The following is a 13799-nucleotide window of genomic DNA, read 5'->3' as shown; positions in this document are numbered from 1 at the left end:
TGGATGCATCATCTGCGGGAAGCGATGCCTCCTTGAATCTAGAATATCTGACTCATATGTCTTGCAAATGATCCTATATGCCCAATCTATGACTTGACTGACGACCGCTGGCTTCTACCATCCAGGCATCCCCCCGAAATTGAAGAGTCGTAGGTGCAGGCTTGGGCATGAGACAACTTGCGATGATGGATATGCAAAAGAGCGTTGGGACTAATGGCCCTCGCAACTGAGCCCCGTACCAACTCGGCAAGTCCTACTGGTAAAGCTGGGATCATAAATTGTACCGTTCAACCCGCGCATCCCACTATTCTACTGCCACAGCCAGCTTGGGTTCAACACACGCCCTACTGCACTAACGATTCACAGATCGGCAACCGCGAAGTTAAGGCTCCAACTCGTCCCCAGTGAAGTTACGCTGCAGTGTGTCGGCACCCTGCCCATATAGAGGCTGGGAACAAGTGGGTTGCGCTGAACAGTCTTTCCGATGCAATACTTAGCGCAATCGAGTCGCATGCCCTTCATGCACCCCTCTTGGAGGCTCAGGAATCCAGGATCTGTAATATGCGCCACAAATCGTTATACTCGCCCTCCACTGCCACCGCGGTGCTGGATATCATTATGGACCCTCCAACACTGATCATAATGAGGACTACAGCATGCATCCTTCTGGGAGTATCCACCAGAATGAATATGGATGATGCCAGAGTCTTGCCCACTGTGCGTCCCGAAACTGATCGCGAGGGAACTGATATAATAGTTACGGCACTCAAAGCACACCTGTAGCGAAGACGCTACTTCATGGACAACCATCGATTAGAGGCTGGTCACCTACCTAACTATTGATGTCCTCTCAAAGGCAAACAAGGGTGGCTCGCACAGTGCTACGACATCATCGATCGTTCCTTCAATCAGCAACTCACGTTGACATCTTGTTGTAAGAACCAAGATGTTGAACCATATGTCCGAAGTGAGAACAGGGACCCGAACGGAAGGAGAGGAGCCATACGGCTCTAAGTGTATAAATGTCGAAATTATTGTAGAACAAAACAAAGAAGTGTGAAATGACGAGACAGACTAAATCCACCACCGCTGAACACGACCCGCATGCACGTAACGGGCGAACCACCAATACCGGGATACACTACGACGGCACGCACTGTAAGGACGGCTGCGTTATTAGGGGCCTCTCAACGTGTAACGTCCGGGGATGAGCTTACGCAAACGGAGATTATGTCGCTTCCACATGATTCGGTGGTGTTGTCACGGCCACAGTTGTACCTGCAGTTGGTCGGATTAGAGAGAAGGCGTTCGCGAAAGAATGGTGGATGCAACGTACTTGGTGCCCGTGAACGAATTTACGTATCCATAGTAGTAAATTGGGCTTCCCGAACATGCAAAGATGCCCGATGGTTGGTTACATGGATTTAGGTCTGTTGTCACTCCGTCTACGACTTTGCAGTTATTATCGTATATGTTCCCTGGAGATAAAAGTGAAGTTTTTTTTGTTCAGAAGCAGTGTTAATATGGAAATGAAAGTAAGGTCCATACAACGGTTGACGCCCACCCCGATGCCTATGACGTTGCCTATGCCATACACAGTTCCGGCGCAAATGGCAACTACCTTACTTGTTGAAAGAAAGAGGACCGCACAGAAGGTAAGGATGAGAATTTTCATTGTGACGTGGATTCAAGTGGGTCAACATTGCTGTGTTGGGCTCAATGGGCGGCAGTGCTTCGTTTTGGCGACACCTCAACAGAACGGTGCGTCCACTCTCATCATCACCGTCGTCTCTGAGTCTAGCACCTCTCGCTTGGCTTAAGAAGGGCGACGATTGAATTCGTGCTTCTGCACGTTCATTGTTACCCAACCGTTCTGGTCCGATGGCATCGTGATGGCTGGAGTTGCGTCTCTTCGGACCGTTCCGGTGTCAGCAGAGGGTGGCTGGTTCCAAAAAGAAGACTCTTGTTGGATCAATTTGAGCTCGGGAAGAAGGTGCACAAAGTCTCTTGGGGATCGATTGGTGGTACAAATAGCTGCAGCACCTGCGTAAGTGATGTTCCACAGTACGTTAGTGGGGACTGGTTTCATTACAATATGCGGAAATTTTATTTTCCGATTGCACGGATATCCTTCTTTTATGAAACGTGGTGGCTCTCTCATATTATATGTCCAGTCCAACGACTTGTAATTGGTGTCAGCTAGTGGCCCTACATCCCTGATTTCTGAATCCTTCGTTGCTCCTATATATAAGGCTGCAACTCTCCCTAGTGTTCCTTGTTAAAATACAGTAGATATATCCCAGTTGGGAACCGGGTTTGTCACATTCCACCCAGCTCTTCCGGCCAGGCCAGGGTGAAATCGGGTGAACTCGTCGTGACCCTTTCCTTCCTTGAATGCTCCCGTGTGGTTGATTTGGTTCAGGAAGTCTAGCTTAGCTTTTCCTCCAATACTTGGGCCACTTTGTCTGTCCGGCCGCTCCGCTTCCAACACGTCTTAGCGTAGCGCCTCTTAAACAGGCCAACTTCCGTTCAAGTACCAATGCTTAATACTTCGTCGTTCTACCCGGTGATCCGCGAACACAGAGAAGTTGGCGTGCTTCTGACGATTTCATTCATCATTTGCTGTTGGCAATGGTGCATTCAATCGTCGTGCAGCCACTTACTGCTGCGCTCGAGTTCCGTCGCTATCACACGTGCGATATTCCTGTGCCGCATGTGGCGTATACTTAGAGCCAGAGTTCCAGGCATCGTGTCCGGGGACGGTTAGTTCACTCTGGTTTTTCGGAGGAACGTTCTTACAGGAATTGTAGATGGCAGTTGTCCGTTACCCTCTCCGGATCAAAGAGCCACCGCTGCATAACTGGAAACCTCGGGTTTTTGGACATAAAGCCAGAATGCCGCGTCCCATCTGGAGATTGGTGTGGTTTAGATACGCATCGGTTTTGCTGCCAGCTAGTGGCGCTTCTCTCAATGTACGTAAGGCAGTCTCTGGACGCCGGCAGTATTCGACCAACTCTGGGTGTTGTAATTGGCTGGCCATACTTTGTAATTCAGTCGCAACACCAAGGAAGCTGGATGACCTCCTTGACTCGGTGTCTGAACGTTCGCCGCATGCCTAAGCCGCCTTCAGTCATGAATTATTAGAATCATCACTGCCTTACCTTTGACATCCAAGACGATGGGGATGCCGCGACCATTGTGCCTCTTTGGTGAGCAGATCGTGCGCGATTCCGACACCGCAGTCGTACTGTCTTGGGCGGGGGAAAATCTTGACATCAACTATTTCTGAATCATCGATCATCCTTATGCTCTTTGCGATCTCTGATGGGATTTGGGGCGGTGGTTGGGCTGCACGTCGATTGTTATATGAGACTTGCTGCAATTCGGACTACCGTGGGGCCCGCCGTCAACAGCCTACTTTCAAATAATGATGTGAACAATGTCTCCCTGGTGGCTGGGCGCTATGTTCGCGTTCGGGGCACCCCAGTTTCGGAGGATTGGTGGCACGCGCGTCTCAGCCATGTGGTCTCCCATGGCTCTGCTGGATCCTGGGCGCCAACGAGGATACTTGTATACGCCACAACCATATGTTCTCTAGTGAGTGTGCTCGCTGTTGTCCCAACACTGCTTCTCTCTCAGCCTCAGAGAGGCTAGAATAGGTTGCGCGTCATTTGCCCAGACGGTGGCTTGTCTTCGTCGCCTAACGGTCCGAATTTGTCACATTGCGACTATTTACCCTGCCGCGTGAATCATGATAGTCTCGGATCAGTGGCGAGCGCCTCCAAACAATCCCTACAGGACACTTACCCTGCGTCGCAGCATAATGAACACCTGTGGTGTGGGGAGACCTTGACGCAGGTCAGACAATTTGTGATCACTGTTTTCTCGCTTACAAAGCGCGCAATTTACTTCACAACGGTTTGTCTCTCATGTCCACATGGCTCGTGTAGAAATCCCTGTCATCGGTTATATCGCTAGTTGAACACATGTACTTTCCAATAGTACAGCACCCTTTTTGTCGTCGGCTTTTGGTTGACGCAATTGACAATATCGCCAAGGCACATTGTACATTTCACGAGCTGTTGCTGGCATGCATAGGTCTGTGGCGCTGCCGAAGATCCGAGCCTAGGTCATCATTTAATCCGTGCATCTAGTTCGTTTGTGGCTAGGAGTTAGGATTCGGAGTAATCAGTAGCGTGCCTGGCGAAAAACAATCGGGCCTGCGGCTGCCGGGCACGCGCAATTATGGCATAGGCTTCCGCAGGCTGCCTTGCCGTTATTTCGGCGCCTAGTCTTTGACTCAGACCTTGGGACCATCTGCGCCCTTTGTGAATAGTGCCATCAAGTGCCATCAATGAGCTTATATATATATGAAGTTGTCGATTGCGCTTAGCATGCAGGCGGGAAGGTACCCGACATTCTTGATCTACACAGCCACTTCGCGTCTACTTGCTCACGTCAATTGATACGTGTTCCGCTTGCGCAGCAAGTGTGATTCAAAGAAGATGGACCAAATCGGGCACATCAGCATGTGCATGATGAAATCCCGCAGGCATAGGCCTTGTTGCAGTCCACACATCCTTCCGACATCATTACCGGTCTTGATTCTGACCCAAGTTCTCAGATGTGTGTGGTTCTTCCCAGCCATTGTGCCGTGAGGCTGCGAAGGTCTTTGATTTTTTTCCCCCGATTTATTTCTTCGCAGCAACATTTGGCGCGTTCGGCTGCCCCTGTTTGGTCCGCCGCTCTGTTGCCGTCCCAGCTCTACATCCCAGGTCCATCCAAAACTCATACGTTGATGTTTCTAAGGCCCCAATTTCTGCACGCCGGCTTGATGCAAGGGGGCAACTGGTGTGGTGGTGGAGAAATATTGAAGGACAGAGTTCAAGAGGTATAGCCCAAATACCTGGAAAACAGCGCAGCAGAAGCTTGCCATCGCACATGCACGCGGAATACCGGCATAGAAGCTATTGATTCTGGCGAAGTTCTCTTACCGAAGATTCATTATCTAGGCGCGGAAGGACCATTCATCGGGTTTATTATTTTAGGAGGTTCCGAGGCAATACGGTTGCTACGAGAGCCGGAAGGGTTGATGGTACTCTTACTGCTTGCACTGTAGGTTTCCGGAATGTGGCGACAACAACACCCGATCAGGCACCAAGTTTCCTGATCAGTGTATTAAAGATATTTGATACGTTCGACATGTATGTTGAAACTGAAAACGGGCTGTTGAGTAGCTGCAGTCAAACCCAGGCCCAAGGACAAGAAAATCACTGTGCTGAGACGGATCGGAGAAGCAATGATTGGCAGGGGAACAAATCACCAAAAACTCCGAGCACAGCCTTATCCATTTATGTACACATTAGCGGAGTTGCCCGAGTCGAATTGTTGCCCTTTTCCTATAGAACCACGCGGATTCCACTCATTTGAACAAACCCCGCTATGTCGCAAACCGTCCCAACAATCATCACGACTGAGGCTAACGACGACAATAGTGCTGGTCCCTCGCGGGTAGCCTCCCCTCATTCTGCCGCTCCTTCGTTTGAGATCAATGTCGAGTCCCCCGATAACCAGGTCCTTCTCAGTCCAACATCTCCAACAACAACTGGTGGTCCACTTCTTCGGGCCCCCTCCTCTGGTTCACATGCCTCTTCCTCCTTATCTTCGGCTGGCCCTCACACACCATCCTTTGACGGCGAAAGCAACCCTGATCCACATATTGTCCCCCCCAGCCCAACAATTTCCCAACTCTCCTCCCCATTCGAACAGCCTTCAACCACTCAACTCCGCTACAATGATCCAGATATCAATTCCGGAAAAGGCTCTCTACTACTTCTACCTTCTGGAAAGGGACTGCATGAGCGAAAACTTAGCTGGACTACAAGTGGCGCTAGTGCAGAAGACGGTACTGAGCCAGATCATGCTGCTATTGGACCGCCAACACCTGTCGATGAACTTACAATTGAGGAGACGCGCGCCCCTTCCTCTACTTCTTCCCGGCGAGGAAAGGGCCACAAAGGGAAGGAGAATGAAGACGCGCAGAGAAAAAGGGACGAAGAACAGAAAGGAACTAAAGACACCCAGCTCGATATTCGTGACAATGATGAATCATTCGACCCTACTCCGTTTGGATTTAAGCCGAAGGATTTGGCCGACATGCTCGACCGGAGGAAGCTCGAGCAGCTGGAGGCTTGGGGTGGGATAGAGGGTCTGCTTGCTGGTTTAGGGACAAACAGTCGACGAGGCTTGAGCTCGGATGGTGTTCCTCAAAGTGTCGTCGTGCACGGCGAGAAAGGCTACGTCAGGTCCGATTCGATACCGCCCCTTCTGCCTGCAGCTGCGGACGAGCGCTTGGCGGCGATGGCTGATCATAGGAAATTTGAATCGGGAAGTCAGCCGCCGGGTGTTGGAGGCGGCGATGAAAAGTGTGAGCGGGCACAGTACAATCCCGCGGCTTACACGACATCGCTGGATGACCGACGAAGAGTATACGGATCGAATGTCATTCCAGAGTGGAAAAGCAAAAATTTGTTACAACTCATGTGGCTTGCGCTCAAGGATCGTGTTTTGGTACGTGTTTGTGTTTCAAAAATATTTTCCGCCTATTGAAACTGCTATCATGTACTCATTTGTTTCGTAAAACCTTTTTAGGTCATCCTGTGCATTGCTGCGGTTGTTTCACTTGCGCTCGGATTGTACCAGGACTTTGGGACGCCTCGCGAACATACGATCTGCCCCGACGGAACGAAGAACTGCCTTGCGCCACAGGTCAACTGGGTTGAGGGGGTCACAATCCTTGTTGCGGTGGCTATTGTCGTTATTGTGGGAAGCGTCAATGACTGGCAGAAAGAATTGCAGTTCAGGGCTCTCAATGCTAAAAAGGACGACCGGTCCGTTAAAGTCCTTCGGGATGGCATTGAGAAGGTCATTAATGTGAAGGTTCGTTGGTTGCCAGCCCAGTGTCAAAACCCTATCGAGGAGTTGCATACACTCATGCGGATTTTCACAGGACGTTGTGGTTGGGGACGTGTGCTTGATGGAGCCCGGTGAAATTATCCCCGTCGATGGAGTTTACCTTTTTGGCCACAATGTTCGGTGTGATGAGTCCGCCGTCACGGGGGAATCGGACACGATCAAGAAGGCGACTTATGATGACTGTATTGCTGAGTATAGAGCTCATACGGAAACCGACGGGCGTGGGGAACAACTCAGTCGCGTCAAAAAGGACCCTTTTGTGATCAGCGGCAGTAAGGTCCTCGAAGGCATTGGTTCATACGTCGTCATAGCTGTGGGAGAGCGCAGCATGAATGGCCGGATACTCATGGGTGGGCTAAAAAATGTTACCCCTCCGCAGCCGGACTGCTTGACTAATGCGTTTTTTTCGTCCAGGTCTCCGAGGCGTCACCCCAAACACACCACTTCAGCTCAAATTGAACGTTCTTGCAGAATTGATTGCCAAGATTGGTGTTTTGGCCAGTCTGGTTTTGTTCACCGCCTTGATGATCAAGTTCTTTGTTGAACTTCACACGCAACGGAATCGAACCTCGAGCGAAAAGGCGATAAATTTTATAAACAATCTGATTATCTCGGTTACTGTTGTTGTTATCGCGGTCCCTGAAGGTATTGGCGCTAGTTTCGCAAGCTGTTGCATGCAGAGTCCTTACGCTTGTTCCACAGGTCTTCCCTTGGCTGTCACACTTGCCTTGGCATTCGCCACCAAGCGTATGACAAGGCAAAATTTGCTCGTCCGAGTTCTTAGCTCCTGCGAGACTATGGCTAACGCGAGCGTTGTGTGCACTGATAAAACAGGGACACTCACTCAGAATGTCATGACCGTTGTCGCGGGTGCCCTGGGTGTAAATGGAAAGTTTGTCCGTGACCTCGAGCAGAACCAGACCCGCCAGAACGTGGGTGAGGAGCGCGTTGTCAGCCGAGAGGAACTGGATATTACCGAGGAGGAGGGTACAGGGGAACGCAAACACAAGGATGACTTCGCCATCGATATTACTAATGTCAACAGCATTTTGACTCCGCAACTACAGACCCTTTTCAATGAGGCGATTTGCATCAATTCTACCGCTTTCGAGGACATAGATCCAGTAACTCACCTTCCTGTTTTCGTTGGAAGTAAAACCGAATCGGCGCTATTGCGATTTGCAAAGGAACTCGGTTGGACTGACTACAGGCGGACCCGCGATGGTGCCACGGTTGTTCAAATGATTCCCTTCAGCAGTGAACGAAAAGCGATGGGTGTGGCCATCAAGCTTGCTAATGGCAAATATCGCCTGTATCTCAAGGGGGCCAGCGAGATTCTAACCAAGGAGTGCAAGAAGCACGTTGTTGTTCATCAGTCTGCTTCCATGGACAGAAAGGGCATCGAGACACACAACATTGGTTCTCTTGAGAAAGATAATATTTCTCGGACGATCATTTTCTATGCGAATCAGATGCTCCGGACGATTGCGCTTTGTTACAGGGACTTTGATCATTGGCCGCCTGCCGCAGATTTGGATGAGCCCGACAATGTTCCTTATCGATATCTTGCGCAGGAATTGACGTTGATAGGCATTGTGGGTATCGAGGATCCTTTACGTTCTGGTGTGCGCGAGGCCGTGGCTCAATGCCAGAAAGCTGGGGTTGCGGTCAAGATGTGCACAGGTGATAATGTTCTTACGGCTCGGTCTATTGCGATTCAATGTGGTATCTATACTGCGGGCGGTATTATCATGGAAGGTCCCGCGTTCCGTTCGCTAAATCACGCCGAGCTATTGGAGATTGTTCCGAGGCTGCAGGTCAGAAAATCTCTTCAGTTTTCGGTTGTTTAAGCGCATCTGACCATCCACGCGCTGTAGGTTCTTGCTAGATCGTCTCCAGAAGACAAAAAATTTCTGATCACAAAGCTAAAGCAACTTGGGGAAATTGTAGGCGTTACTGGTGATGGCACCAACGACTCTCTCGCTTTGAAAGAGGCTCATGTTGGTTTCTCCATGGGCATCGCTGGCACGGAAGTGGCCAAGGAGGCATCAGACATCATTGTTATGGACGACAATTTCGCCTCCATAGTCTCTGCCATCATGTGGGGTCGTTGCGTTAATGATTCTGTGAAGAAGTTCCTCCAGTTCCAGATTTCAGTCAACATTTCTGCTGTCATCGTCACTTTCATCACCGCGGTCGCATCTCATGGCGAAACCTCGGCTCTCACGGCTGTTCAGTTGCTGTGGATTAACCTCATCATGGATACCTTCGCTGCTCTTGCCCTTGCCACTGATCCAGCTCATCCAGGTCTCCTTAACCATCATCCTGACGGCCTAACTGCGCCCCTATTCAGCGTCGACATGTACAAGCAGATCATTGGTCAGTCTGTTTACCAGATCGTCGTCATTCTCCTTTTCCATTTCGCCGGGATGAAGATCTTCAAGTATCACGGTCTGTCCGAGTATCAGCAGAATCAGAAGTCTCTCGAAATTGGCACTCTCGTCTTCAATGCCTTTGTCTTCTGCCAGATATTTAACTCGCTTAACAGCCGGCGGTTGGATAACAAGCTGAACGTATTCGAAAACATTCTCACTAATTGGTACTTTATCTTTATTACTTTACTTGGTGCGTTGTTTCCTCCTCGAATGTTGGTTTGACTGGTAACACATGAAGCAGAGGTTGGCGTCCAAATCATGATCGTTTTTGTCGGTGGCTCTGCGTTCCAAGTCACGAAGCTAAGTGGACGCGACTGGGGTATTTCACTTGCACTCGGTTTTGTTGCTCTTCCACTTGGCGCTCTCATTCGTTGCATCCCGAACAAACCTGTCGAGAAGTTCTTTAAGTTCTGTGGGCTTATCGAGGATCCAAAAGCTAACTTGTTCGAAGAATGGAACACTCCCGCGATTAACCAAGTGCGAGATAATCTTGCCACCTTTGCGAAGATACGAGGTGGTCGATTACGCACATCGTCGTTTGTTGGCATGGGCAGGTCTCAAAAACTTCGGAAAGCTGGTATTCAGCTGTAAGTTGTCCCTTGGTCCTTGAGGGTGAATATGATTCAACTCAAACTTTGATTCTCAGTCCTTCGCTGCTCGCCATGGTGCCTACCCTTGTTGCTTCTACTGTCGGCGCCGGCTGGGTACCTGCAAGAGCAGTAGATCTTGCTGACCCAGCTCACGATGATCCTTCACGTTCATCTACTGCGCTCTACAATGGAGCTATTCAAATTCATCCTGAGTATGTGATTGCGTCCTTAAGAGAGGTTGTCGTTGTCGTTCACACCTGGATTTCCCTTCTTAGCACTCCCCTCGATGATCCACTTTGGCAAAAATTCGGGACACGTTCACAGCAGGTATGAACCGGGCCACTTTATTGCACAAACTTATGCCACGTCCCTCTTTGTATCTTTATTTTCCCTTTCGGTACCTTGGCGTTGTTCCGTTCGTCTCCCTCTTGCACTACAGCAGCCTTACAATTGCTACCAGTCTGGGCTCATTCCTCACGATAACCGCAGTCCTTTCCCTTCGTCTTTTATTCAACCCATAGACTTAATTGATTTTTGCCCATGATATGTTTCCTTTCATACATTCGATTTATTCCCATGGGCGCGGCCGGAGACAGTCCCCAACGAGACGCTGTTTGAATGACTCGAGACAGCTCAACTCAGCTGACCAAGCACTCCGCGCCTTGGCGTTCGCGCTAGATGGATGCTCTTGGTTGATGGTCCTAGGCACAAAGCGTCGATCTGCATGACTCCTCGCCCTGGTACAATCTGAGCTCCTAGTCGTTGCCTGGTCGACGATGCTGACTCTGCCGTAGGTATGGTTTTAACTCTCTCTTTTTTTTTCCCCATCTGTTCTTCGCTCTTCTTGTCCGGTTGGACGGTGTCCTTCCTTCCCTCGTTTACATAACGACTTTGCGGTCGTTGTGTGAGGTAGATTCGAGTGGGTCAACATTGTCCATATCATGCTCAATGGGTGGCTATGGGCCCTAAATAGATCATTGCCTCTTTAACACATACAAACACAGTCCGAATCAACGTTCACACTCCAACGAAGACGCGGAAATGGCTTCATGTGACCAGGTAACTGCAAACGGCGGGTGCACAATCATCCTGGCTTCTCCTCTGTGAAACCGGGCGAACTCATTGCATGAGTTGTGACCTTTTCTTTGAATGTTGATTTGGTTCAGGAAGCCAGGCTTAGCCTTTTCTTCCAATATTTGGGTCACCTTGTGTGTCCGGCCGCTCCGCTTCCAACATACTGCAGTAGCATTTACATGGTCTTGGTGTGGCCCCCCATGAACAGGTCAAGTATCAATACTAAGTCATTAATTCTATCTGGTAATAGAGAAGTTGGCGTGCTTTCCGCGATTTGATTGCACATTATGCATGATTCAGGGGCGACGCTGTTGCAACATTCCGCTGTTTCATTCAGGTTTCATCGCCATCACGCATATATGCCCTCGTGTAGCATATACTCGGTACTGGGGTACTCAGTCCGGATCAAAAGAGCCCCACCGCTGCATAGCTGGAAGCCTCGATGTTTCGGCTGGAAGCGGGGTACAACGCTAGCGTGCCTTGGAACCCGTAATCTCTGGATGCCCAGTGCCGGGCCGCATTCGACCGAACTTGGGTGTCGTAACGACGTCATACTTTGTAATTCAGTCGCAACGGCTGGGGTCGGCCTTACTTCGACTCGGTGTCCGAAAGTCCGCTACATGTGCCTAAGCCGCTTTCGGTCATTAATCAACGGTTGGTATACACTCCGACACCCGCAAACGATGGGGATCCCCACGATTACTGTGCCTCTTCGGTGGGTAGGTCGTGCACGGTTCTGGGTAACCGCGGTCGCGGATAGCTAGTGGCACCACCTCAGGGGGAAGATCATGTCACCAATAGTTTCCGAATCATCGTCCTCATGCTCCTCGCAAGCGCTGACGGGGACTTGAGGCGATCGCTGAGCTAGGCAGGACTCCAGCCTCTATGACAAGTTCGTAATATTGGATACGCTGAGCTGGACGTCGATTGTCATGAGTCTGGGACTTGCTGTAATTCGGACGACCGCAGAGCTCATCGTGAACAGCCTGTTTTTCTAGCTTTCGAACAATGATGTGACCAATATTGACGTGAGTCGTAGCCTCTCCTAACGTTCGAGGCAGTTTCGAAGGGTTTGGCATGGCCTTCCATGGCTCTGCTGGATCCGTGGCCCCGACGAAAACCCCATAACTAGTGGATGTACACAGTCTGCCAATGGGCGCAGGGAGGCTATAATCGGCTGCGCGTCATTTGCACAGATGGCGGCTTGTCTTCATTGCTTCAAAGTCGATTTTGGCGTATTGCGGCTATTCCCACCACCCCGCGCGCCAACCTCAGATCGGTGGGCGCTTCCCAACGATCTCTACAGGGCACTGGACCTTGTGTGAACCAAGGTCTGGATCGAGACCTTTCGCGTCGCGCAAGTTTGTGATCACTGTGTTCTCTCGCTTACGAAGCGGTCGAATTCGCTCTCGTAGCGGTTAATCCCCATGTTTATGGCCCGTCAAGAGAAATCCCTCTGCCATTGGTTATTACCGCTGATGAGGTTGAAACGCATATGCTTTCCAATGGTACGGGCACCGCATTTTTGTCATCGGCTTCCGCAATCTTCGTTTGGCGTCCTTGGCAGGGCATCGAATCGAACTTCTAGCCACAAAAGGAATTGGATGCATGAAATCAACCAACTACCTAGATTCGGGATCTTTGGTACAACTCCTATTTCCGCACAGCCAGGCGTGCGGCCATGTCAGCGGGGTTCGTGGTCAGGAGTGAGTGCCTGGTTCAAAATACTTAATCGGGCCCGCAGCTTGGCATAGGATCCCGCAGTGCTACCCCTGCCATTATTTTGGCGCCTACCGGCCTAGTCATTGACTTGTGAGAAGAGTGCCATGAATGGACTCGGTTGTCAATTGTGCTTTAGCATGAAGGCCTGGAATACCCGACCGCCTCAGATGGATGGATGGATAACAATGCAGACTTAACTCTCGCTGGGCATAGAGGACTATGCTGAGATTTTTTTTTTTTCATTTCCATTTAAAGTACAAGTCCCCCGAGTCCTCTGTTAGAGAAAATTCTGTGAGAAAGGAGCCCGGATGGGAAGTCTGCAGTAATACACGCATAAGGAGCTTGCAGCCCCCCGCATCGAGGGGTGACGCATGTGAATGAGGAACGGTCATTAAAATATCAAGAAAAAGGTTGTATAAAATAAGGGAAGCAAGTGCAAAGAAAAAAGCTGGCATGGAGACTGAGCTTGGTGTCAGTTCTCGGGGAGGTTGCTGAGGGGTGCCGTTGCTCACCGGATGGCGGACCGAGTTGGGCCAAAGGGCGGCGTAGTTGTCGAGATTACATCACTCATGAGGGAGAGAGAGGTTCTGGGGGACTATGAATAAAATTCTCCGGTGGCGTATTATTGCCAATGAGACATGAGGTGCAGGTGCGGGAGTGCCGATTGGGTTGGCGCAGTGCTCGTGAGCCGCAGAAGTCGTGTGGATTGCTGTAGGATACAGTAATTGATACTAAGGGTGGGGGGGTCAGCGGTGGAAGGGAGCCATGTAGATATGGTGAATGAACTGGCAGCAAGTGTTGGAGGTCGCGTGTGGCGGCCTAGTTTGCCTAGATAGTTGAAGGACGGGGTTTGGTGTGTGTGCGTTACAGAGGAACGGTGAGGCTTGGACGGCGAGGTGGGACAGAGAATCATGCTCAGATACTAGTCCAGATGCGTGGGCGGCAATTTCCTTACTTGGGAATCGACCGGATGCAAACTGAAACCGATCTAAGCTCGGGCCGA

At 50.4% G+C, this 13799-nt stretch overlaps 3 protein-coding genes across 3 annotated transcripts; 1 reads left to right on the top strand and 2 right to left on the bottom strand.

Annotated features, from left to right (window-relative positions):
- Positions 1-951: 951 nt before the first annotated feature.
- EI90DRAFT_2989707 (uncharacterized protein) lies at positions 952-2073 on the bottom strand. Its single transcript, XM_039056072.1, has 4 exons — positions 1549-2073; positions 1337-1478; positions 1219-1278; positions 952-1163 (listed from the first exon to the last, which is right to left on the bottom strand). The coding sequence occupies exons 1-4, from the start codon at positions 1673-1675 to the stop codon at positions 1142-1144; spliced, it is 351 nt and encodes a 116-aa protein (XP_038921810.1). The 5' UTR covers positions 1676-2073; the 3' UTR covers positions 952-1141.
- A 205-nt stretch (positions 2074-2278) lies between these two features.
- On the bottom strand, positions 2279-3197 carry EI90DRAFT_3012317 (uncharacterized protein; the record flags this gene model as incomplete). The annotated part of the gene is made up of 4 exons (XM_039056557.1): positions 2279-2481; positions 2664-2704; positions 2829-3115; positions 3162-3197. 4 exons carry the CDS (start codon positions 3195-3197, stop codon positions 2279-2281), a joined length of 567 nt encoding a protein of 188 aa, XP_038921809.1.
- A 2245-nt stretch (positions 3198-5442) lies between these two features.
- On the top strand, positions 5443-10333 carry EI90DRAFT_3116997 (calcium-translocating P-type ATPase; the record flags this gene model as incomplete). The annotated part of the gene is made up of 9 exons (XM_039062940.1): positions 5443-6570; positions 6652-6939; positions 7010-7325; positions 7390-7620; positions 7678-8792; positions 8853-9600; positions 9652-9997; positions 10057-10212; positions 10276-10333. The coding sequence occupies 9 exons, from the start codon at positions 5443-5445 to the stop codon at positions 10331-10333; spliced, it is 4386 nt and encodes a 1461-aa protein (XP_038921808.1).
- Positions 10334-13799: the final 3466 nt, after the last annotated feature.

Source organism: Cantharellus anzutake (assembly GCF_015039405.1).
Source record: "Cantharellus anzutake strain C23 chromosome Unknown EI90scaffold_5, whole genome shotgun sequence".
NCBI classification, from domain to species: Eukaryota; Fungi; Basidiomycota; class Agaricomycetes; order Cantharellales; family Hydnaceae; genus Cantharellus; species Cantharellus anzutake.
The sequence above is the reverse complement of the archived record's forward strand: the minus strand, read 5'-3'. Positions and strand labels throughout refer to the sequence as shown.